We start from the raw sequence: 25,982 nt of genomic DNA on the forward strand, positions 1-25,982 counted from the left end.
CAATCATTTTCTCTCTTGAATAATGTTTAGTTTCTAAATGTTTAGGAAATGATAAAAGAAAAATATGCTTAAAAAGAACATTGGTAGAGCTGGGATTGTAGCTCAGTAGTAGAGCACTTGCTTAGCATGTGTGAGGCACTGGGTTTGACTCTGAGTACCACATATAAATAAATTAAATAAAGGTCTACTGACAACTTAAAAAAAGAACATTGCTGAAGAAAGCAGTGAAGTGTCCAGGAGAAACATTCAATACACTATGTACCTACTATGTGCCATATGCTGTGCTGGCTATCTTAAAGCCTAAAACCCTAGGACGTAGAAATTTTCATATGAGGAAACTGAAGTGTAGAGAAACCTATCAATTTCATTTAAGTTGCAAGGGACAGAGGTAGAATTAAAAATCAAATTTAGTTCATCATTAAATATTTACTGAATGCTTATGTACTAGGGCTGTAAAAGGCACTTAAAACAGAATATTAGAAATTCCCCTCAGAGGGCTGGGGATATAGCTCAGTTGGTATAGTGCTTGCCCTGGGTTCAATCCCCAGCACCGCAAAAAAAAAAGAGAAAAAAAAAAGAAATCCCCCTTAGAGAACTCAAATCAAAATCCCTTTCCTTTCTTTTTCTTATTTTTATTTTTTAGGCCTAGGCTCTAGCCTAAACTCCTGAACTCAAGTGATCCTCCTGCCTCCTGATTTTTATTAGCTGGAACTACATATGCATGCCATCACAACTGGCTCTCCAACCCATTTTCTTTTGGCTCAGGAAGTAAGTTGTAAAACTGAAAAATCCCCATAGATTTCTCTTTGAATAACTCTATTTTAAATGACTGTTTCAATGTTTAGTTATATACATTGGTACTGCCCAAATATAGAGTGCCATAAAAAAACAACCATCCAGTGGTAAATTCTGTCCTACATGTGGGATTTTTAACATACTACCAGATGATGTCAAATTAGAAAAGACATTTCATATGTTTTGGAGGATGATTTAAATCATTAAGCATTCTATGAAGCTTTCAAAGATGTGTGAGATTTTAAATGACATCAGTGAAATTTCAAAAAGAGCAGAAGTAGTCAGCACAAAGCTAGTTTAACATTAATAATAAGTAAACTAATAAATAGGTCTATGTTTACCCCCATCAGGTTTTGCTTATTATGTCATTTGGAAAACCAGAAGGAAACTGGTTTTAACTCCCATACAACCTGTATCATGACAACATTACTTTACCACAAAATCGGCTGATGCCAACATAAAACTGAAACAGTTCACATTAAAAAACTGTTCCTTCCTTTCCAAGCACTTTCATAATTCATTCATGTACAGACTTCAGATTATCTCCTTACAGGAAAAAAGGGGAGACAATTAACATAGAACTTTTGACATGCCAGATACTACATGAATTTTCTTATTTAATTCTCATAGCCATCTTCTAAGATATTATTGTGGTCTATCAGAGGAAGAGACAGAAGTTTTGAGAAACAAAGTAACTTTTCTAAAGTCACATAACTAGTAAGAAGCATCATTTTCAAATTCAGATGTGAATTATTATAATGTTCCACAGCACTAAATGGCTGTCACTTTCTTAACCTGCAAAAAAAAATAAGTAATAAAGGAGATGAATTGAATCATCTCTAAGATCCCCAAACATTAAAAAATTCATGAGAATATAATCTTCAGGCAGGAAAAGCAAAGTGAAATAGCAATTTGGACTAAAAAATATTATAGCACCTTAAGTATACTGGACAGTGATAACAACCTTTTTAAAAAATCCTGGGAAGGTCACTGTGAAGTGTTTCAAGTAGAAAACTTCACACATAAACATAACATTTAATATTATCAACAGAGAACCTAGTTAGAAAAAACTATCTCCTTCTTAAGACAATGCTGTTTAAAAGTCTGAAATCACCAGTGTAAGCCGGCTCAGGCAACAACACCTAGGGTCCATTCGACTAACCCCTGAATAAATATTGAAAGATCATGAGGTTCCAGAGTCGAACAAGTTTGAGAAATGCCGGATTTAACATTAGTCCTGTTTCCTTACTGGTTGCAAACAGTACATTGGACTTGAAAGACTTATGGAGTTATTCTTCCTGGATTTGAATCCCAGCTCTTCCATTTCAGCTCCCCCATGTGATTTACAGAAGATAGAGTTGTTGTAAAAATTAGAAAGACTGGGGACGTAGTGGCCCATGCCAGTAATCCCAATGATTTGAGAGGCTGAGGCAGGAGGATCACAAGTTCAAAGCCAGTCTCAGCAACTTAGCCAGGCCCTAAGCAATTTAGTGAGACTGTCTCAAACTAAAAAATAAAGGATACTTTTTTATTTTTTATTTAATGTGGCTCAGTGGTTAAGTGGCCCTGGGTGCAATTCCAGTTACCAAAAAAAAAAAAAAAAAAAATTAGAAAGATTAATACATGAGCAAGTCTTAGAACAGAGCATTAGAATGTGCTTGATAAATGTTAATTAGTAGTAATACCATTTCCTGGAGTCTTTATCAATGTGATGTAAATTGATGTTCATTGTGAATCACCAAGCAGGGAGGGGACAGTGTTCAGTTTCCCAAACTTAACTGATGATGGAAACCACTTCTTCACAGAACAGCTCCCAATAAGTCTGGATGCTTTAAAAAGAAAAAGAAATAAACTCTAAGAAACAATGAAGAATGCCAATATTAAAATAACTTTTAAAAATGAGATGGAATTTTTCCCTCCCAAATTTTTCTTAACTTACCTGCTACCTCCTGTTTTTGAGATAAAGTTCTAATAGTTGACAAAAGAAACATGAGGCAACTTGGTCCATCAGTTGAAAAGATAGGAAGATTGTGAATTATTATTTCTTTGTAATATTATCTGTTGTTTTGTGAGACACAAGAGGCAGTTAAACGTGCTGAAATTATATTTCCTATTAGCAAAACTGTTCTTGGTTTAAATAGCAGAATTATACACATCAATATTTCTTAGGGCTCTGAAATAATATCATGCTTCTTGATTTTAAATATTGCAGGACCTGAGAAAGTCTGAAGCATATTTTAAACATACCAAAGATTAATGCAGTGTTTTAAGATAGGCATTTCAGGAAAGGCAAAACTTTCAGAGTACAATTTTAAAACTTCACAAAATGACACATTTTCTAATTCTGAAAAATGCATGTTTAATATGTAGCATTTCAGGTTATACTTTAGAACTTAAATGACTTAAATATTGTTATAATATCATTAATTCTACAGGTCTTAAAAGAACTCATTAGTCAGTCATGCTGCTATTAATATTGGAACTCAACTTTTTTGTATTCTCTCTTGACCTGGCATCAAGCTTTGCAAAGGCTTAAAGATCCAGTATTTCTCACCATAATTTGAATTTAGGGTTATCTCTAGTCTCTCACCCTCCTCTTAAGAGATCAGAACGCCAAAATCAAAAAATCAAACACGCAATGATTGTTTCCTTTCTATCCGGGGCTGAGCTTTGCCAAAAAATAAAACATTTTTTTGCTAGGCTATTTTATGGTACACTGAATAAAGGTTACAGAATGCTAAATCTTACTAAGTAGACTTGAAAACAACAAAGCTCTGTGCATAATTAAAATTAAGCTCTGTGCAAAGCTTTGTGCATAATTAAGTATCTCAATCTGTTAGCATAAACACATTTTCTCACAAACTTAATCAACATTTTGAGATCAGCTAAGACCACTATATTTTTCATCATTGTCGCAATCATCCAAAATTTAAGTCCCTACAAGTAATTCCCCTCTCCCATTGCACTCTCATCTCATTCTTGCTCTGTATGTACTCTCCCTCTCCTCTACCCTCACATATCCTCCAATAACAGTACTCACTGAAAGCCCTTTACACTGTTCCACAGTAAACAAATACCCTATATTCCAAACTAATTTCACCAACACTCTGGAAGTCTTTTTGTCTAAACTAAAACCTGAGTGCCAACTACTCTTCCACTCAACAAATGCAGCCCATGGAAGTCATTCTTTGTTTACTAACACAGTTGAGAAGTCATCTATCATCATAGTTCATTACCCTCGTGTGTGTGTGTGTGTGTGTGTGTGTGTGTGTGTGTGTCTCTCTCTCTCTCTCTCTCTCTCTCTCTCCCACCCTCCCCCGTACTGGGAATTGACCCCAGGGGTACTTTACCACTGAGTTACAGCCCCAGTTTTGGGGTTTTGTTTTGTTGTGAGACAGGGTCTCACAAAATTGCTGAGGTTGGCCCCAAACTTATGCCCCTCCTGTTTGAGCCTCTGGAATCACAGGGATTATAGGCAAGAATTACCAACCCCACCACACCCCAGTTTATGTCATCTCTTGACCTTTCTCTCCCTTCTTCTGTTTAATCTACAAACACGGCCACTCTCATATTCACTACGACTTTGAAACCTGGTTCAGAACCTTCCCACCCCTTGATCTGCTACTTTTATGAGCAACTCACTGTCTGTGCAGCTAACTCCTCTAACAATCTAGCTTTACAGTCCCCTTATCTCAAATCCCATAAACTTCACTTTGTTTGCACTTCAGAAACCCACTCCACAGTCAGATCTGTATCCTGTATCTTGTTATAACCAGCAACTGCTCCTCCTGTTTTTAAGTTCCACTATTCAATACTACCAACCACTTAATATGCCACAGCTTCTGGTTTCATTTGTTCCCTATCCAGCCTAGACCCAAAGGTCCATCACTTCACTCTCATTATTTTAACCTCTTGTCTCCTTAACCATTCTGTCACACTAGCCCATAAAATTCAAACCAAGAACAACCCAATTGTTTAACTTGTCTGCGCACTCAAGCTGCTGATCCCTGAGAAAAGGGAAAAATCTTTCACATAACTATATATATGGTGAAAAATGCATTATTCCAGTTCTTCTCTGTACTCTCATTCAGTTCACCCTCTCATTTCCTATAATGGCCTCCTTGAAATACTCCCTTTCTTTTCAATGCCTCCCCTGCAAACACTATCTTGCTCCCCTATAATCTCAGCTGGTATTATTCTTACCTCACTGAAAAAAATACATCAAATGATGATTCTCCAAATTCTTCACATACCACCCATACACTTCCCCATCTGTAACATCCCTTCTTATTTCTACTTCAGCAGAAACTGTATTCTTATTCTTCCTAGAACCCAGTATCTTCACCCCATTCCTGCTAGTCTTTTTTTTAATATATAAGTTTAGTTGTAGGTGGACACAATACCTTTATTTTTATGTGGTGCTGAGGATCAAACCCAGGCCCTCACTCGTGCTAAGTGAGCATGTTACCACTAAGCCACAACCCCAGTCCCCTGCTAATCTTAAGGACAATGTCCACTAACACTTCCTTTTTATTACATCTTCAAATTCTAATGACCTTTTCCATTTAGCTATAAATATGCTGAAGTCTCTCTCATCTAGATTCAACATGCCCCTCTATCTACTATCCTGTATCCCTATAATTTTTCACAGCAAAACTTTTTATTTTTTATTTAATTTGGGGGGGGATTGAACCCAGAGGAGCTTAACCACTGAGCCATATCCCCAGTCCATTTTTTTTTTTTTTTTTTTTTTTGAGATAGGGTCTCATTAAGTCACTTAGGGCCTCACTAAGTTGCCAAGGCTGACTTTCAACTTGCGATCCTCCTACTTCAGCCTTCTGAGCTGCTGGAGCATGCACCACCCCATCTGGCCATAGCAAAGCTTTTTGAAAAGAATTATCTGCTCTCTTTGACCAACTATTGCCTTCACTCTATGAGCAATCTAGCATTTATCTCGACCATGAAAATCTCATCAAAGCTATTCTATAGAAGCCTAATATTACTTCAAAACAAAAAGTTGTTCAAGGGATGGGGATTGAACCCAGGGGAGCTCTATCACTGAGCTATATCCCCAGCCCTTTTCATTTTGATAGACTCTCACTAAGTTGCCCAGGCTGGCCTCAAACTTGCAATCCTCCTGCCTCATTCTCCCAAATTACTGGGCTTACAAGTATACACCACCCCACCCAAATTCTTTTTCTTTTTGCCTGCTTTTCTTTGAAACACAAAAGTTAAATTTTGACAAAGTCCAATTTATCTATGTTTTTTCTTTCTTTCTTTCTTTCTCCCCCCCCTTTACAGTATTGGAGACCAAATCCTGGGTCTCACATATACTAGCCAAGCACTCTACCAGTGAACTACATCCCCAGCCCAGCTGCTTATACTTTCGGTATCATATTTGAGAAGATGTTGCCTAATCTAAGGTCATAAAGATTAACACCTACATTTTCTCATAAGAGTTTTACAGTTTTTCTTATATTTAGCTTATACGTAGGTCTTTGATCCATTAATTGTAATTCTTGAAAGCTAATAAGGATGTCAATAGTAAGATCTAAGAACTTAAAAGAGAGCTTTTTAAAATTCTAAAAATACGGCTCTAAATATCACTAACCAAAGTAGGAATATTTTGATGACATAGTTCATAATGTAAACTAGAGCTAGAGGAAGAGGGGGGTATTAACAACTGTAGTTCTCCCAAAATGATCAAGACAACATAAAAACTTAAAGTTCAGAAAGAAACGAGAGAGAAGGTATATTAGGTATAAGTTCAGATTTTTACCTCCTATCCCATCTGGAGGTCTTATTGTGAGGAAAGGTGAAAAAAATCTCCAATATGTCAGTGGGGAAGGACCAGAATAAAAGATAATTATATTTTCCTTTCCCATGTTGTGATCCAGGGAACTACATTCAGCAAAACCTTGCATCTAACACTAGATCACAGTTGGCAGCAGTGCAAAGTCAATGACATTCCCAAACTATATTCTTGAAAAGCAGCTCAGAGTCCCACACAGACCAGCATGATGCAGAAAAACACTGAGGAACTTCCTTTGAACCAGCAAGCCCAGAAGAGTCTGAGATTCAGGAGGACCCAGCATGTACAGATTAATGACCAGAGGCAGCAAGGACAACAGCCTCAGATGTGGCAGAGGCAGAAAGCACCATTCAAGAACAAGCCAGTCATTAGCAATGACCCAGAAGGACAGAGGATAACACAAAGATGAGATGTCTCCTCCTTGATGCCTGTCCTGTGGGGTGTGGGGGGAATATGCGGGAAAACTGAGCATTTACCCAAAGGACCAACTATTTACCCAAAGGTTTGAATTAATCTGGAATTAACTTAGCTAAACTTGAAGCTACTGAAGCAATTTATCCTAAATTGGCAAGATGGTTTAGCAGGATCATCATCTTCTACTCAGTAGAAATAGAATATCTATAGCTAAGAAAATTTTACTATAGAGAAATAAGGAAAGTATTATCTTTTTAAGTTTAAATGTGTAGTATACAAAATTTATGCCTGCTATACTTCCAACTAGATTTCCTGCTTAACAAAAAGTAAAATGCAAAGCTCTTACCTCCATAATCTGACCCTTATCTGTCTCTCAAAAAAAACAAAAATTTCCATTCTCCACTCAGACTGGGTTTCTGACCATTTCCTAAAAGAGTCAAGGTCTTTTCTGTACCATGGTTTTTCACATGCTGTTTCCTTCACCTGGAATGCTTTACCCGTAGCTTGCTATTTAAGTTGCTTCGACTCAAACCTTTTATTTCAGTTTAAATGTTTCTTCCATGAAGAGGCCTTCTCTGAGCACCCTATATAATGTTAAGTATTATCTATTATCCTGTAATGCAATACCCTATTATTTTCTTCCTAACACTCTTGCAATCAGTAGCCTCCTCAATGTAATGAAAGTTCCATTGTTAGAAATATTTCTTATTTACCATCTACCCCAATGTCTGGCTGATAATAAGTCTTGACAAATGGTTCCTACATGAATGAATAAGACAGAATAAAAGTGTGATACATAAAATAAACCCAAAATTATATCATCAATTCAAACATTAAAGAGTTAAAAATAATTAGTGGATAGCGGGGCATAGCTCAGTCGTAGAGTGCTTGCCTAGCATGTACTACGTCCTACATTCAAATCGCAGCACCACACACACACACACACACACACACACACACACACACACACACACATTAAAAGTAGACAACCACTATTTTTTAATTTGGATATTAAAGTCAAATAAAAGACCAAAAATAAGTTTCTATTTCTGTTTTTAAAAGAATGCAATTATAGAGCCCTAGAAATATGACACCTAAAATCATAGAGTATCTTCTCCAGGTTAAAGCCATTTAAAATGGAAACAAACAAATCATAAAGACAAGTTTCTTTAAATTCAAAATATTGACTTAGAATGCATCTCAATGGTAGAGTGCATGCTTAGTATGCACTAGGCCCTGGGTTCAATCCCCAGATCGCAAAAACAATTTTTTTTTTTTAAATATGAGTTTGAAGTAAAAAGGCATAAAATCTAGCCCATAAAAACTTTACTGAAGAAAACAAACACTGAATATAATAAAAAGATGTTCCACACTCTTTTTAAACAGTAAGAGGTTAAGGCTCCTCTTATGAATCTACAGATATAATGCAACTTCAAGTAGAATGTTTTTAATTTAATCATGATCGATATTAGAAATATATAAATAAATAACATCCTAAGTTCTAGTTTTCCAAAATGGTGACCTAGTTTTCAAACAATTCTTCCCGTTAAAACAACTAAAAATACTGGGTGAAGTATGAAAAACAAATTCTTAAAAGTCACAAAGAGATAACAAGATAGTAAGGAGTTACTCAGCCAAAACTGTAAAGGAAAACTAGGAATCTAGGGAAAATTAGCACTGGAGCTGCTTTTGATCTGAGGGCATCTGGTCATCAGAAAAATATTTTTGTTTGAGGGCCTCCTAGGTTAAGGGGAACAGAATTTAAAGCACAGAACCCACATAAAATGATGAGTCTAATAAGAGAATTTCCCCCACAATGACCTGTGGCCCCAAAGGGCAACATTTTCAGAGTAATAGTCATCTAAAAGTCAACCAGTCCCTGCGGTTCTGTAACCAAGATTTGCACAGTGTCGTGGTTCAGGGAATTGCAAACTTGGGTTAAGGAAGCACTCTCTCTCTCCAAAGGCACCTATAGAATGAAGCACAGAAAAATTAAAAGTTGGAAAATACTTTTAGTATTTTATAAGAGTAGACAGACACAGAAGATAAAGAAGACAGAAGGGGGCAGAGAAACTATTTGAGGTGGTAGCAGATGAAAATATTCTAGAACCTATGAAAGTCCCCATCTACAGATTCAAACACTACAAAGAACAAGCATAAAATACAGGGTTATTGGGAAAGCCAATAAATTGGCCCTATGTAGAAACATAATCTCTGGTAAGATGCCTCCTGATCGCTCACCATTTCTTCTCCTATAGGATCCCTCCCCTTCCTCAAAGACATAAACACAAACTCCAGTGTCAGTGAACTATGCTGCTGTTGCCTACTGTGTACCATTAATGTTTGGGTTAAAAAAAAAATTGGACACTTGGATCTCTTTATAAAGTGAAGCAATGATATCATAAAGATATATATAGATTAAAAATGAAATACAACAGGAAAGCCATTTTTCTGTTAAAGTCACATCACAGATTTCTGGCCAGCATTCAGACTAAACAAGTGGAGCATCTGCCCAAAAAGCAATCAGTCACCTGTAGCCTAAGAACAGAAAAATAATATCACAGAGTACTATACCTGTTCACCTAAAAGGGCAGGTTGTTCATCAGGAAATTTTGGCTGAAACAGCCATCAAAAATGGATATACCTATACTAAAATTAATTTTTTGGTTTTATGGATATACCATGGCGATTTAAGATGTTATCACTAGAAAATGGATGTGGAAGTGCATGCCTGTAATCCCAGCAACCTAGAGGCTAAGGCAGAAGGAAAACAGATTCTAGGCCAGCTAGGCAACTTGGGTTCAATCCTTAGTACCACTGGGTGGGAAGAGGCAGGGAGGAGAGGTTATCATTAGAGAAAGCTTGGTAAAGAGTTTATGGGAAGGAACTCTATAGAATCTCTGCAACTCTTGTCTAAAATTAAAACTCTTTCTTTCTTTCTTTCTTTTAAAGTATTTTTAGTTGTAGATGGACACAATACCTTTATTTATTTATGTGATGCTGAGATTCAAACCCAGTGCCTCACACATGCTAGGCAAACACTCTACCACTGAGCCACAACTCCAGTCCAAATCTAAAATTATTTCTAATAAAAAATTACTGCCAAATTATGATGAATAAAATTACTTTAAATCAAAACATCAATTTTAGAAAGTAGAAAAATTGAATATACCTAGTTATTGTTTTTTCACTTATTAGTACCTTAATTATATCAGTGACTGATTATTTGAAGCAATTTTTAAGTATCTTTCATTTTTCAGAATATTTCAGTTTTATCCTACTTTTTAAATTCTAATTCATTTTTTTTTTGCTAGTTTCTACTGCTTTAGATTAATAACCAGAGGAAAATCAGAAAAACTTAAAAAGTTCCATGAGAACATAGCAGTGACATGTAAAAATATGAAGATAGTGATACAGATTAGAAATTTTATCAATCTATAAATATAGGTTAGGAATAAAATATTAAGTATTCCTTGCTGATCCATCTATTCTTCTTAATTCAGATATCTAGAGTTGTGTTACTAAAGAAATCTGTAGATAAAAATGAAGAGTTATCATGGACTTATGGGATCATCTTTCTGTTATTTTCACTTGTACATTTTTTAAAATTTCCCCCCAAGAAAGTATTAAATGAAAACCACAGAAGGTAAGGAAACAGAAGTTCTCAACACTTGAGTTTTTTAGTTTGTTCTATTTAATTCAAAATCAACTGGGATTCTTCCTCTAATGTGAGCTAGTTCACATTTTTGTGTCATTTATCATAAAAAAGAGAAAAGAATATGAAATTAAGATAGCCAAAGTCTATAACTCATTAGAGCCAACTTATAAGAATATACCAAAAAAAGAGTGTTATTCAGAAATAACTTCTTTTTTGACTACAGATTATTAATAATATCTGACTTAGAAAAAAACACATGAAGGTAGGGGATAAACACTTTAATTTGAGCCTCTCATCACAAACTTCTCTTATTCTTTGAGGAATCCTGTTATCTGTATCAGTACCTTCCCACTGACATACTGATGTATATGTGTTCACTGATAAATCATTCCTGCTTTTTGTTTTGTTTTGAATAGTTGGCCTGAACTTTCATTGTGGATGGCTGACAGATGTCAGTTTCTAGAATCAAGATGTAGTTTTCAATAGCTCTCTATGAATACAATCATAAAGATTCCACATTTAAAGGAAAGACCATGGAGGACAATAACTATGTAAAGGCCTCTGTGAATATCTACTTCATTTATCTTCAAAGTAGTCTTAACCCAAGCTATGCTTCTATTACTGTATTATTATAACACAGAGAATTGAATAAGTCTATCATTTCTGCCCTTATGACAAAGAAATGCATGAATAACTTCTAACTTCAACAAAAAGGCCAGATTAACCCTCTTATTATTTTATGCCAATTGCCTACATACTCCAATGACAGTAGCAAATCTCTCATGGAAATGTCATCAGAAAGTCTGTTGAATCATTTAAGCCTTGATATTTCATTATAAACCCCAGAAGCTGAGGATGGGTTTCTGTTCTATCCTCCATTCTAGCAACAGAATAAACACCATAGTGTGAAACTATTCCTTTATAAGCAGTCAATGTTCAAAATCAGGAGGCATAATCTAAAAACAATCATCATTATGTAAGATTGCAAAGAGAACTAGAATTTGCAGATTTCTTAATGCAGAGAACAGGAAACTGCAAGCATCATAATTCCCAGTGTCATTATGTAAGAATTATACCCCACCCTTAAATCTAAGTTATATTTTAAGGAATATTTATCACAATAAAGATAGCAAAGAGTAGCTTAGTGATTTTCTGTGGCAAAATGTCAAACACTCGACTGCCTATCTAACGATCACTTCTTCCACCCTTCCCCCCTACTGGCAAAGCCTGCCTATACTTCAGAGGTTAAAAGTGCCTCCTCTATAAAGTCCTCTTTCTTACCTCCCTCACAATGAAGAGCATGTGCATATAACCCAATCCTATCTCTGGGGCCTAAGAGAGCTGAAGCTCAATAGCAAGCCTTTGGAGAAGGTTATCATCAATAATAAAGGGGTGGGCTGGGGATATAGCTCAGTTGGTAGAGTGTTTGCCTCGCAAGCACAAGGCCCTGGGTTCAATCCCCAGTACCGCAAAAAAAAAAAAAAAAATAATAATAATAATAATAATAATAAAGGGGTATATGCAGGAGGAAACTGCTGTTTCTCTATAGCACTTGGTTGTGCCTCCATGTGAACCCCCTCTTTCCAGAGCTGCTAAAGTCATCTTACAACCATTAGGACAAATATCACTAATATGCTGAATATAACAGAATAGTACTTGAGCATTGGATAGTCTCCCAGACCCTTAGTACCAACAATGGAAAAGTCCTGACCTTACATTCTTGATAGATAACAGTTATCTTAGTTTATGGTTAAGCTTAAGCCATTTTATTTGGATATTGTTGGTACCTGACAGCCAAAGCACACTAACTAATCTAGCTAGCAAATAACTGTTCACTTCATACTATCAGATCAGGAAATTAGGTCTCAGATATTTAGCTGACTCAACACTAACACCCTCTCTAACCTTAATCCCTACTGCTTCACTGCCATATATCTTCTCTGCTTTTTTCTTTTTGCAGTGCGGGGGATCAAACCAGGTCCTTGTGCTTGCAAGGTAAGCACTCTACCCACTGAGCCATCTCCCCAGCCCTCTTTATCTTTTTAAAATTCTAAAAGCTTAATGTAATTATATTCACATCTGTTTCACATGTCTTTCTTCCACAATATTTTCCCTGATGGTCAAGTGGAAGGTACTTTTTGCTTTTCTGATACATTTTTCAGTTATGTCTGCTTTTAACAGCTTTACAAACATGCCCCAATATTTAGCTTACACTTACTCTCCTATTATCCAAAGTGCAGTCACATATTGAAATCACAATTGACTTAAAATTTTTAAAGACAAAATGCTAAAAACAGGATAAAGATTATTTTTATAGAGGGTCACCACAAACCTTAATAAATACTGCTGAATGATAAATAATGGAGTCTGTTATCCTTTGAACCTAACAAAAAATTTAACCTAAATTTTAAAACAATGAAAAAGACAAAGTGGTTAACATGTAGATGAAAGCACAATTCAACCTTAACACAGTTAATTTTTAAGAGACCTCATGTGTTTCTTGAATGCTAAATTTGAAGGGATAAAGATCATACTATGATTTTTTATGTTTGCTTATAATACAGAAAGAATCCTTAAACCAGAGTTGATAAAACTTTTGTTGAAAGTTATTCAGAAATGCAGCAAAATGAAAACTAACCAAACAGATATAACTAACATTTGATTTATTAGGAAACAGAGGGTTTTGAAGGAAAGATTACAAACCTTGAAAACTTCAGATCCTTTTCTTTGATACGATTTCTTTTACTATTATTTTGGCTTATTACAAAAACTTGCTCACTAAAGAGAAAAAAAAAAAGTCACAATGAAAAACTTTTCAGAAAAATCAATTAGAAATACAAAAGCAAATACTAGAAAAAAGTTATTCTCAAAGTTTCAGCACAATAGTTTGAAAACAACCCATGATTCACCACAATTACCAATATCTAAAAAAATCATAACTAGAGGATATTAATTTTCAACCCAACTGCTGTTTAAGCCAAATTATTGTGTTGATCAAATTGCTTTTAACCAAATGTACTCTTCTCTATGTTTGTAATCTATGATCTCATTTATCTGCAAACTCTGCATTATGTTGTTTCTTTAGCAAAGGCTTCCCTCTTGTTCACACTTTCTTCAGCAGATTAAAGACTGATGTGAACTAAAATCCATAAAAATATGGAATATGGGGCCTGATAAAAATTTCAATATTTTTAGTTGCTTGTTTTAAAAGTCTGTTGAAAAAGTTACATATTTGATTGTGATATCATTTGGTTTTATGACATCACCTTTGAAATCCTAGACAGGATAATAATTAAGGTCAAATGTGAACTAAGCAACTTTATAGGAAAACAAATTTTAGATATTTACTAAATTCTTCCTAAGTTATAACTTACACATAAGAAGGTAAACAGATCAAAAAGAGAACTGCTGATCTATGTAGGTTATTATAGCATTATTACAACCTCAAAATATTGGAAGTAACCAATATGTCACTCAATGAGAGACTGGAAAAATAAGTATAATGCATTCATACAATGAAATACTATGAAATAGTAAAGAAGAATGAGGAAATATTAAGCAAGAAAATGGAATAAAATGTCATCGGATTGCCAAAATATAGTAAAGCTCAATAGACCATAGCTATTACTACTACTGTTATTATCATGATTACTATTTCTCATGGGAAAAGTTACTTCAATCAGGTTTTAAGTTTTAAGTTTTTTATAATTTTGTTGAATGATTATTTGTAGACAATGTCTGCCTTTTCTGCTGAGCTGTGCTTATTAGTAAACATCATTTCTGGTAGTTGAGAAACAAAACAAAACTTTCTCCACACAGATGTTTACTGTGCTTATGTGGCAGAAAACTGAAATCCTTACATCTTAAATTAGTACTCATCTGTGAATGCACCAAATAAAATTACAATGTCAGGTACAGTGGCACACGCCTATAATCCCAGAGACTCAGGAGACTGAGGCAGTAGATTCACAAGTTCCAGGTCAGCCTGGGCAACTCAGTGAGACCCTATTCCAAAAAAAAAAAAAACACTGGGTTCAATCCCTAATAATAACCCCCCCCCCAAAAAAATAAGAAAGAAAAATAAATAAATAAGAATTAAAGAGGGGAGCATCAGATTGAAAAAGAAGTAAAACTCTCTATTTGCAGATGACAGGATCCTATATACAGAAAATCCTAAGGAATCAACTAAACTAACAACTAATTAAAAACTCAGTAAAGTTGAAGTATACAAGATCAATATCCAATAAACAACTGAATTTCTATACACTTGCAATGAACATGAAAATGAAAATAATCCCACTTATAGCATTAAAAGAATACTTTGTAATAAATTTGACTAATACAATTTTTTTTAATTTATTACACACTTTATTTCAGAATCACAGTCTGATCCCTGAAATTTTAAAGCTCAACTCTCCTAAAACACTTAAAATGAACATTCATAAGTTTATGTACCTAAAATACTACTGCTCCAGCCTTGATTTGCTTGAATTCTATACTTGATTCTAAATTGTTCTGGGCTTGACATACATTCACCACTCAAGCAATGATTGTTATTTAACAAAATTTGAAGGGTTACTTTCTCATAAAAATTCTTGGAAAATGCTGTCTCAGTTTGCTATATCTCAACAAGTACAAAATTTAACTTCTAAAAGTAATAAAACACTACCGAGAGAAATTTTTAAAGTACTACATAAATGGAAAGTCATCTCATGTTTACGAACTAAAAGATGCAATACTGTTAAAGTGGTACTAATTCCCACATTGATCTATAGAGTCTATATAAACCCCATAAAAATTCCAGCTGACTTCTTTGCAGAAATTGACATGATCCTAAAATTCATACGGAAATTCAAGTGACACAGAAGGAGCAAATGATCTTGAAAAGAACAAAACTGCAAGGCTCATGCTTACCAACTTTAAAATGTGCTACAAAGGTATAGTAATTAAATGCATGGGACTGGCATAAGGATAAACACATGGATAAGTGAAACGGATATGGATACATGCTTACCCTATTTAGGCCCATTTATTTTCCATAGAGTATGTGAGCACAATTCAATGGAAAGGAAATAGTCTTTTAAACAAATTAGTGCTAAGACAACTAGATACCCTTATGGAAAGAATAAAGTTAGACCTTTTCTATACAACATATACAAAAATAAACTCAAAAATGGATCCAAGACCTGAATGTAAAATCTAAAACTATAAAACTTATAGAAGAAAACATGGGTAAAACTCTTTATAACCTCCAATTAGACGAGAGTTTCTTACATGAGATAACATAAAGCATAAACAACAAAAGAAAATATTTATAAATTGGACTTGGTCAAAATTAAAACTTTGGTGCTTCAAAGACACCATAAAAAATGTGAAGACAATCCTCAATATTGAAGAAAACACTAGCAAATCATATAGCTGACAAGGAACTTATATCTAGAATATATAAAGAACTCCTACAACTCAACAATAAAACAAATAGCCCAACTTAAAAAATGGGAAAAGGATCTGACATTTCTACAAAGAAAAGAGATAAGTATTATACTTTGGATCTGGAATGTCCCCCAAAGGCTCATGTGTTGAAACTTGTTCCCATAGGCAGCTATGTTCAGAGGTGGGGCTATTGGGCAATGATGAATCATGAGGGCTCTAGAGACCTCATCAGAGGATTAATACATTGAAGGATTCACAATTTGATGGCATTATTTGTATTATTGGGAGGTGGTAGAACTGTAGAAGGTAGGGCCTGGGATCAGTTGGAGGAAGTAGAAAACTGAGAGTGTTCCCTGAAAGGATATATTTTTTCCTCCACCCCTTTTCTCTTCCTTTCTCCTGAGCAGCTTTACTCTACCACATCCTTGTACCATAATGTCTCTAACTAATTACAGGCCTAAAAGCAATGTAACCAGTGGACCTTATACTGAAACCTCTGAGGCCATGAGCCAAATAAATCTTTCCTCCATTAAGTTGTTTTTCTCAGGTTATCTGTCACAGTCACAGCTGAAAAAAAGATGTCTAACACAATAAGCACATGAATACATACACAAACTCAACATCTATAGCTCTCAAGAAAATACAAAAAAAAATGCAAAAAATGCAAAAAAAAATGCACTTCATAGCCACTAGGATGATTATGATCAAAAAGACAACAAATAATTAAAAGAATACAGAGAAACTGGAACTGTTAAACACTTCTAGCAGTAATTAAAATGGTGAACTCACTGTGTAAAACAATTCAGCAGTTCCTCAAAAGGTAAAACAAAGTTACCATATGACCCAGTAATTCTACTCCTAGGTACATACTCAGGAGCACTGAAAAAATATGTCCACACAAAAACACGGACAAGAATGTTCATAACAGCATTATTATTCATAGTCAAACTAAGTAGTGTAGATGCACTACAGTGGAAGAGCACTACAAAAAAAAATAAGTGATAGAGCCATACAATGACAACTGCCTAGGCAAAAAAAGAAATGAAGTACAGATAACATGCTACATGGGTAAAACTTTAAAACATTATGCTAAGTGAAAGAAGGCAATCAGTAAGGACCACATAATTATTCCATTTAAATGAAATACCCAGAATAGATATATCTACAGAGAGAATGTATACCTTTTCAAACTAAGTTATTTTTCAAATGATTGTTGTTCATGTATTTATATGCTATGTTATTTATATGCTATTCTAATAGTCTTCTAAAATGTTTTTTGAAGCATTTGAAAGTACAAAAGCACATTACTGATCAAGGAAAACCTAGAATTTTAAAACTCATAAATTAAGGAAAACTCATAAATTTCAAAGGCAGAAAAACAATTTGTTTTTGCTCAATGCCATCTAATGACCAAAATTCCCTTCAAGTTAAATTCTGATCCCCTGAGAACCAGAAATTACTATAAATAACTAAACTTTAATTTGCAAAGTATTTGTACATTTTATGAAAGAGATCATAAATGTAAAGCTGAAACTTATAGACTATGTCACAGTAATTTTAAACTAAATGAAACAAATGCTTAAGATACTTCTTGGAATAGTAGAAATAATGAAAACTTTGGGATCAGACACATGAGTTTGAATCTTAGCCTATTTACTATCCGAGTGACCATCAACAATTTGCTTTGTTTCTGAGCCTCAGTTCCCTCTTCTATTAAATAAGTGATTATAATATCTTCTTTGAAGGTTAAAAAGGAATAACTCCAACTATGTACTAAATGGGGGAAGAGGGGTGAGATTGTATAATTCACTTTCTTTAAAAAAAAGTAAAACACCTATTTTTATAGATTTGGCAGTCACTTTGTAAGACAACTACACACAGTAGATACTCAATAAAAAAGAATTCCCACAGCTCTATTCCTCATCCCTTCCAAAACTTCTTAAGTTCCATCTTCTTGAATTCAGGTGAACAAGCCACAGAAAAAGCAAAGTTAAACATTTTCTGAAGGCTGCAGTTATCACAAAAGAGATAAAACTAATCTCTTAAACCACTTTCCTCAAAACATACCAGAGAATTAGCCTGAAAAGAAAAACATTTCCATTAGCTAACTAATGCTAACCTTAGGTTTTGCTGAAACTTCAGGTTTGGGGGTTTTGTTACTCTGAAACTTCAGATTTTGGGGTGTCTGTTTTCTATAATACAAACTGGTAAAATAATACTATCAAGTGAAAACAAAAGTTAGTACCTTCACCTTTTGCCCAGGCAAGACAAATTCAGGATACAAATTAGAGAACCTTTTCTGCTGAAAAACATAAAAATATTATGAATGGTTAGCATTTGTTTAGCAAATACAGTAAAATGTTTTACCTCTTAAAAAACTTTTGCTTTCAGAGTACACTGAGATAAGTGGATGTAATTGATCTAGGGTGTCACCTTATATTTTAAAGAATGTTGTGAGAATTATGAAATTTTTCTTCCATATTCTAACAGATGAATAAAGACATCTAATAGATGAATGTCAGGAAATACAGAAAAATGCCATTTGAAAACCAACAAAGTACTATGGGATCACAAACGCTGGTCATGTGGCATTTGGTAGCTTTCCTTAATGACTGAGTCATTCGACTTTTTAAGCCAACTTATTCAAAGAAGTGCATTAGATTTAGTATTTCCTATCAAGCATTTAAGTACTTAACTGTACATAACTGATCTTTCCTGAGTTTTAAAGTTTACGGATCATATCCTGGACCATATCCTGGACCATTAAACGAATACATAATATACTCCTGAGAATACCTGAGAATTTATTTCTGAGCATAATCGCATTTCTACATTTGCCTTGTTTTAGACTATTTCATGGCCATAATACTAGAAAATAGGAAGTACAGACAACGAATGGTAGAAGACAACAGTGCTTTGCGTAACTTTTATCTCAATATCGCTACGTAGTAAAGGGAGGTAAATTAAAAATCTGCGAAGTAAAAATCAGTTGGTCAGATTCCCCAGCCCCGCGACTTTCTCCTTTCCAGCTCCTCATCAATCTGACTAGTGATGAAAACTTTCCTCTCCCCGGGTGGAGCCCCGGCCTGGGCCCGTCCTCAACCCCCACTGCTCCGCATCGCTTTCCGGCCCCAAGCGCCTGGGCCCCGCACACTTGGTTCCGGCCCGAGGCCGCCCCTCCTGAAGGCCGGCGGAAACATGACTCACGCGCCCCGGCCCACAGCCAAACCTCCAGGCTTCGCCCACGCCCAAACCCCGCAACTACGCCTCTCAGCACTCTCAAGAGGCCAGGGTCCCCACCCTCACCCAGCCCCCTTCTCCCCCAGCCGCACACACCTGAGAGCCCCAGAGGAGGCAGGGGGCGGTCGCCCCAGTGCCCGCCCCTTCCCTACGCGCGCCGGTGAGCATGCGCATCAAGACCGCGGGTGCTTGCGCGTCCCCGACGCCAGGCCGGCACGCGCCGCCGCCTGGGAGGCCGGGCGAGGCCGCGGCGGAGGCGGAGGCCGGTCGCCCTGGGCGGCGCGCGGCCCCAGAAGTCCGTCCTCCCCGTTAGACGACAAGCGGTCGAGGGGAGGGGACAGCCAGGCAGGCAGGAAGCTACAGCTTAAAAGGGCTGCCCGCGCTGAGTCCCTCCTCCCTCAGTCCCAGGCCTCCGAGCGCACCTCTCCTGCGGCCCGCTGGCCCCTGGCTTCTACTCTCCGCCATGTACTGCCGCTTGGGCGAAGCGCTGCTGCTGTCGCGCGCCGGACCCGCTGTGCTGGGCTCGGCGGCAGCGGACTCGGCCGCGTTGCTGGGCTGGGCCCGCGGGCAGCCCGCCGCCTCCCCGCAACCCGGGTTCACGCCGCCCGCCCGGCGCCACTACAGTGAGGCGGCGGCCGACCGCGAAGACGACCCCAACTTCTTCAAGATGGTGGAGGGCTTCTTCGACCGTGGCGCCAGCATCGTGGAGGACAAGCTGGTGGAGGACCTGAAGACCCGGGAGAGCGAGGAGCAGAAGCGGAACCGGGTGCGAGGCATCCTGCGAATCATCAAGCCCTGCAACCATGTGCTGAGCCTCTCCTTCCCCATTCGGCGCGACGACGGTTCCTGGGAGGTCATCGAGGGTTACCGGGCCCAGCACAGCCAGCACCGCACGCCGTGCAAGGGAGGTGAGCGCTCGCCGGGCCCCGTCCCGCCCGTCCTCCTGCGCGGGGCGGTTGCTCAGCCGAGCCCAGCTTGGGCGGGCGGTGTACCCCTCCCAAGCTCCCCGCCCCGTCCAGCCTGCCTCGGGTGTGGCAGATTTGGAAGATAACTGATTTTTCCGCCCTAAAACCACAGTGTAGTCTGCCCGCTAGCCATCACCCCATTATATGCTATTGCTGTATGCAGAGCCGATACAGCACCGGTCTTTTGATCCCATTCCTACAAAATGCACTTCTGGAGAAGTCAGTAACTGATTGCTAGTCCATCCGATGCTGCTGTGCGAGTTTTTGTAGGTTTCTGACTCTTCCCCCAATACAAACTATGGGATTATTTTCACTTTTTTTTTTTTTTTTTGCAATAGTGACAGATGATTTAAGAAAATAGAAAATGACTAGTCTTCAAGGTTCGAAATCTAGACAGTTTTATTAACGAAAGGAAATTACGCTTGTTAATCTTGTAAATTATTTTTATTCTTTGACAACTTGTTTTGTACCGCTCCCCCCGACCCCCCAAAAAATAGGGCAGTATAACGTCTCAGACAAATTAACACCGGGTGTCCTGACATTAAAGGGTGTAGACTGCAGAATAGTCTGCCAGCCAATGAAATGAAATAGGCCCAGGGGTGTGTACTGGACCTGGCTAGTACCAGATTTGAGCTTAAGGAAAAGATAACTAGGTGAAGAAGAGAGAAGAATCAGTTACAATGTAGTAGTCACCGAAGTTTCCTGTAGTTTTCAATTTTTGTCTGTCTGTGGGTTTGGTGTACGTAGTCAGATTGATTTCTTCAAAACAAACAAAAGCTTTCTCCCCCGCCCCCTACTTCCAGTACATTTCCCAATATGTGTTTAAAAGTATCCTAAAATGAAAAAGACAAAACCACCTTTTTTCTATTGTTAAAAAATAAAGGACCCAGAGAGTTGAAGTCTTGCTAGAGGTCATTGGCTAATAAACATGGAATAGGTTGGGCTAGACCCTTTGTCTGCCTCAACCCTTTCCATTGCTCTTGTACTGACAACTGACTTCTAAGGGTAATTTTTAGGAATCCCCTCTCTACCAGAAAAACTTAAGCTGTGACCCTGTTCTCAGCAGGGGAACAAAGGTTGCTTCTGAGGGTTTAATGATTTACTAAATTTGCATAGACCCCACCTATTTCTACCTTTGAAGCTTAATTATCCTTTAGCTATGTGGTTTCCTCTGTTAAAATCTTTTGGAACCACTTTGACCTCTAATTTCCCTTTCAGCTCCAAAATTAAATAAAGGAGCATACTGTCTTTCTCCTACACTGCCTTCCTTCTTCCTACCACTCCCTTATTCTTCAAACCAGAAACTCAAATTCATACTCCTTGCTGAAAAGCAAACAAGGATATTGGAGAAAGATAATATACAGCAAATACTAAATTGCAGTATTTCTCTAAAATGAAAAATGAACATCAAGCTGAGCACAGGACAATAATCCCAGCAACTGGGCAGGCAAGGCAGGTCAGCCTCAGCAAGTTAATGAGACTCTGCCTCAATATAAAATGACAAAAAGGACTGCAGATGACCCTCTCTTTTAAATTTAAAAAAAAAAAAAAAAAAAAAAAAGTTGCTAATTGTCTTGGTCCTATTTGGCTCTTAAAAATATAGAATGTCGGGGCTGGGGAGATAGCTCAGTTGGTAGAGTGCTTGCCTTGCAAGCACAAGGCCCTGAGTTCGATCCCCGGCACTGCAAAAAAAAAAAAAAAATTACAGAATATGTTAGACGATTAAGTGCTTTTGATAATCTCTGAATTTCAGTAAATCTTTACCTCTTAAACATTTTAGCTGTGCTCCCCATCCCCCACTAAGCTTTCTTCTCTCCCAGTATCCTTTACAAAAGGAGAACCTCATGTGGTCCTCTTCATCCTTTTCCCAACCCTAAACTTTCTGTATCTAATCTTTTCCTGTATATCAGCCTTGTACTTGAGTTTCCTAAAATAGAATCCTCAAAGGTTGAAGCAAAGCAACAAACTAGTTATCTGTAAAGCAAAGAGGTGGTTTAAATACCAGGAAGTGGCTAGTGAATACTTTATTCAAAGTGTACATTTAATAGTACATTACTTTTGTTCTCTTTGCAAATACCATATTTAACTGAGGACTGAGGTCATTAGATGCCCTCTGTTAAAAATTTGCAGAAAGGTGTGCTATAGGCTACAAAGGGATGTTTTGAGTGAGGCCTTAAAAATATTGTCAGCACCAGGAATGGTGGCACATGTCTATAATCCCAGCTAATCCTATTCGGCAGGTTGAGGCAAGAGAATTGTAAATTTAAAGCCAGCCTGGGCAACTTAGCAAGGCCCTGTCTCAAAACAAAGAAGACTGGAGAAATGCTCAGAGGTAGGCATTTGCCTAGCATGTGTGAGGCCCAGAGTTTAATCCCCAGTACCAAAAAAAATCAGCAATCATCAGTATTGTGAGAATGAGTGATTAAGAAGACTCGTGCAATGTTTCTAATATGTTAAAAATATTAAAGATCATTCCTATGAACTTTCTCAGAGTAAGTTCTATATTTAATTGACCATGTGACCAATACCTGAGACCAATCTACCTTTTTAGTAGAAAGTTTATCACTTATTTGGGGTCAGGCAGGGTAACTTAATCCCAGCAATTCTGCAGGCTAAACCAGGAGGATAATGAAATTGCAAGTTCAAAGCTAACCTCCTCAATTTTGCAAGGCCCTCAGCAATTTAGTGAGACCTGTCTTGAAATAAAAAATAAAAAGGACCTGAGACAGAACTCAATGGTAACGCAACCCTGGGTTCAAACCCCACCCTCCCCATTCTGCCCTCCATAAATATAAAGTCAGTTTGGGGAAGAGTACAAATTAATAGCAATCCATTGGTGTAGGAGTCAGTTTTTAAGCCTGTCCCTCATTGTCTTGATTTTAAAACTCTTAAGTCAAAATTCTTCCATAATGATTCCTCCCATCTTAGAACTTTCTAAAACCATCATTGTAATAAGTTAATAGACTGTAAATGGAATTCTCTGATAAAAATATTTTATTTAATTGTAAATTTAAACCCAGAACTTGCTTTAAGAACCAAGTATGTTAGAAAATAAAAACCTATGATAACAGGAAAGGTGTGTGCATCATATTGTCACTTAGTCTTCCCATCATTTGTGTATGTGAATCCATTTAGCAAGTTTGCTCTGGCAATAAAAAATCCCACGTGCAGGAAGACAAACACTGCTCACTCAAGCAAAATAATGCTTTGCAAGAATTGGGACATCACACATTAGAGGCTAAGCATCAGGATTATTAAACTCTAATAAAACTGGTAGTTTATAACTTTTGAGTCCAAGAAATGAAAAAATTGAGCCCTCTGGCTTGCCATGGGGAAAAATTGGATTTACCACACTTGTAATGATTTAGATTGCTTAGGAAAATCAGGTTTAGTTCTTTGTAGCACTGGGGGATTGAACCCTGGAGTACTGTACACTGAGCTATTCCTAGCCCTTTATAATTTTTTTTATCTTAAGATAGAGTCTCACTAAATTGCTAAGGCTGGCCTCAAACTTATGCTCCTCCTGCTCAGCCACTGAGTCGCTGGGATTATAGGAGGGTGCCACTGTGCCCAGCTAGGAAAATCAGTTTTTAGCCCCTAATGTTAAAGAGATTGAGGATTCTGCCTAGAACCAATAAAGACTAAAACACTAATTGTTGGTGTTCAGAAATTTAGGCACTATTTTGACATGCATCTTTTTGTTTTTTATTTATTTTGCACAATAGTTTTTATAACACAGGTAAGGAGAAAAATCTCTAGTATTGCTCTAATAAAGTACATCAATTCATAAATGGCCCATAATTCCTGTATCCTGCAAGATATCATTGAAGGCTCTAAATCCAAAGCTGTTATCTAAACCTAATCTAGCTAGTCAGATAAATCCCCCTTCTAAAAGCAAAAATTAATGCAAATTGAAGTACTCACTAATCAAGTGGAAGTATTCATATATCAAAAACTACTGATAAAGACAGGAGGAAAGGGTTTATGAAGGACAAGAAGACAAACTAAAAAGGTCTACTTAAGACCTTTTTAACTAATTTTATTAAAAAAGAGGCTGTACCTGGGTACTTTTGAAGCCACTTTCATTCTGCCTTTACAGAGACTGGTTGGCACAGTAAGGAATGACAATAGCTAAGAATTTTTAATGCATTGTTTCTTTTATGCTTGATGAGATAAATGGTTGTCTTGCAGCTAAATGCAGCTAAAACTAAAGAGTGATGTGTCTGTCCTTTGACAAGGTGACACAGCTAGTACATATTGGAATTGAAGCTCAGACTCCGGTCCTTTGATTCCAGCACCCACCTTCTTAATCATTATATTGTCTGGGACTTGTTCATTAAAAAGTTACAAATTGTATCTTGTGGTAAGCACTGATTGAGAACCATGTTATCCCAGGACAAGATGATTCCTAATAACATTGGATCATGCCTATCTTTGGAAATTTGTTAGCAGGTGTTATAACCTACATTCTTCCTAGGAAATAATGTATGTTCAGACAACTTTGCACATGAACTTCATCATAAATTCTGTCTTTAGTGTATGTATTTTAATTGCTAAGGCAGTGAAATAACATTTTTAAAAGAGTTTTTTCCATTGGAAGAGGTGTGCAAACCTTTTCTATTTAACAGGTTAATGTGTTAGAATAACTAATTTATCATTTCTCTTTAAGGGATTTCACTTAAATAATTTTAAAGTGAGTTCTTTCTTCATGTCTCCATTAAAACCTAAGAAAATTCTGTTTATCGTGAGTCATTGTCATTTCTTTTGATTGTTCTTGGGGAAAGTCTACCAGACCTGATTTTTCTGCATTGCTTCTAGGTTAGAGGAAAGTATGAAAAACAGTACAAATGAAAATTGTAAAGGTTGTCAGTAGTGTGGTTTATTTTGCCATTTATCGTAAGTACTTACAGGAATGACCAAGGGTGATGGTACCCATATTAGGGGTTTACTGAATAAGGACCATTCATTAAGATGTTTTGTCCATTGCTTACCTGGGTTCAGTCCCCAGCGCTGCAACGAAAGGACTGTGGTTTTTTGTTTGATTTTGATACCAGGATTGAACCCAGGGACACTTAACCACTAAGTCACATCTCCAGCCCCTTTTTGTAATTTTATTTAGAGACAGGGTCTCACTGAGTTGCTTAAGACCTTGCTAAGTTGCTGAGGCTGGCTTTGAACTCATCTCCTGCCTCAGCCTCCAAAACTGCTGGGATTACAGGTATGTGCCACCATCTCCGGCTTGTTTTGTTGCTTCATGTTCATCAAGTACCATGCTCTGTTGAGGGAACTGTTTATAAAGAGTTTTTAAACCTGGGCACAACAGGCACCTATAATGAGAGTAGCTCAGGAGCCTGAGGCAGGAGGATCACATTTTCAAACCCTGGCTCAGCAACTTAGCAAGGCCCTAAGTAAAACTTAACAAAACCCTGTCTCAAAATAAATTAAAAATGGACTGAGGATGTGGCTCAATGATTGAAAACCCCTGGGTTTAATCCCTGGCACAAGAAAAAGAGTTTTTTAAAAAACCCAAGACTGAATTTTTTTTTTCATTTATTGTTTATTTTATTTCATTTATTATCCAAGTGGAACTATTTTTAAATAGGAGTAAGAATTTGTTGCATAATAAATATATTTGGCTTCTGACATAAAGCCCTTAAAACCTTTG

The 25,982-nt window shown here is 36.9% G+C and overlaps 2 protein-coding genes across 11 annotated transcripts in view; one reads left to right on the forward strand and one right to left on the reverse strand.

Moving 5' to 3' along the window:
• The window catches only part of SHLD2 (shieldin complex subunit 2), a 95,143-nt gene extending 80,459 nt beyond the window's left edge, over positions 1 to 14,684 (reverse strand). For 8 of the 9 annotated variants that reach the window (XR_013763540.1, XM_079138209.1, XM_079138205.1 and 5 more), the window contains exons 1-2: positions 13,383 to 14,684; positions 2,481 to 2,624 (exon numbers count right to left, since the gene is read on the reverse strand). The gene's annotated coding sequence lies outside the window, so the exon portion shown is untranslated. The remainder of the gene's footprint in view (positions 1 to 2,480; positions 2,625 to 13,382) is intronic. The other variant, XM_079138207.1, reaches the window with a different exon arrangement.
• A 4,974-nt stretch (positions 14,685 to 19,658) lies between these two features.
• Positions 19,659 to 25,982, forward strand: part of GLUD1 (glutamate dehydrogenase 1) — a 35,078-nt gene continuing 28,754 nt past the window's right edge. Inside the window, exon 1 of one of the 2 annotated variants that reach the window (XM_079138240.1) lies at positions 19,659 to 20,260. In XM_079138240.1, coding sequence (XP_078994366.1) covers positions 19,816 to 20,260 — 445 coding nt within the window. In that variant the 5' untranslated portion in view covers positions 19,659 to 19,815. The remainder of the gene's footprint in view (positions 20,261 to 25,982) is intronic. The other variant, XM_079138239.1, reaches the window with a different exon arrangement.

The sequence above is a fragment of the Sciurus vulgaris genome (genome assembly GCF_902686455.1).
Source record: "Sciurus vulgaris genome assembly, chromosome: 4".
NCBI classification, from domain to species: domain Eukaryota; kingdom Metazoa; phylum Chordata; class Mammalia; order Rodentia; family Sciuridae; genus Sciurus; species Sciurus vulgaris.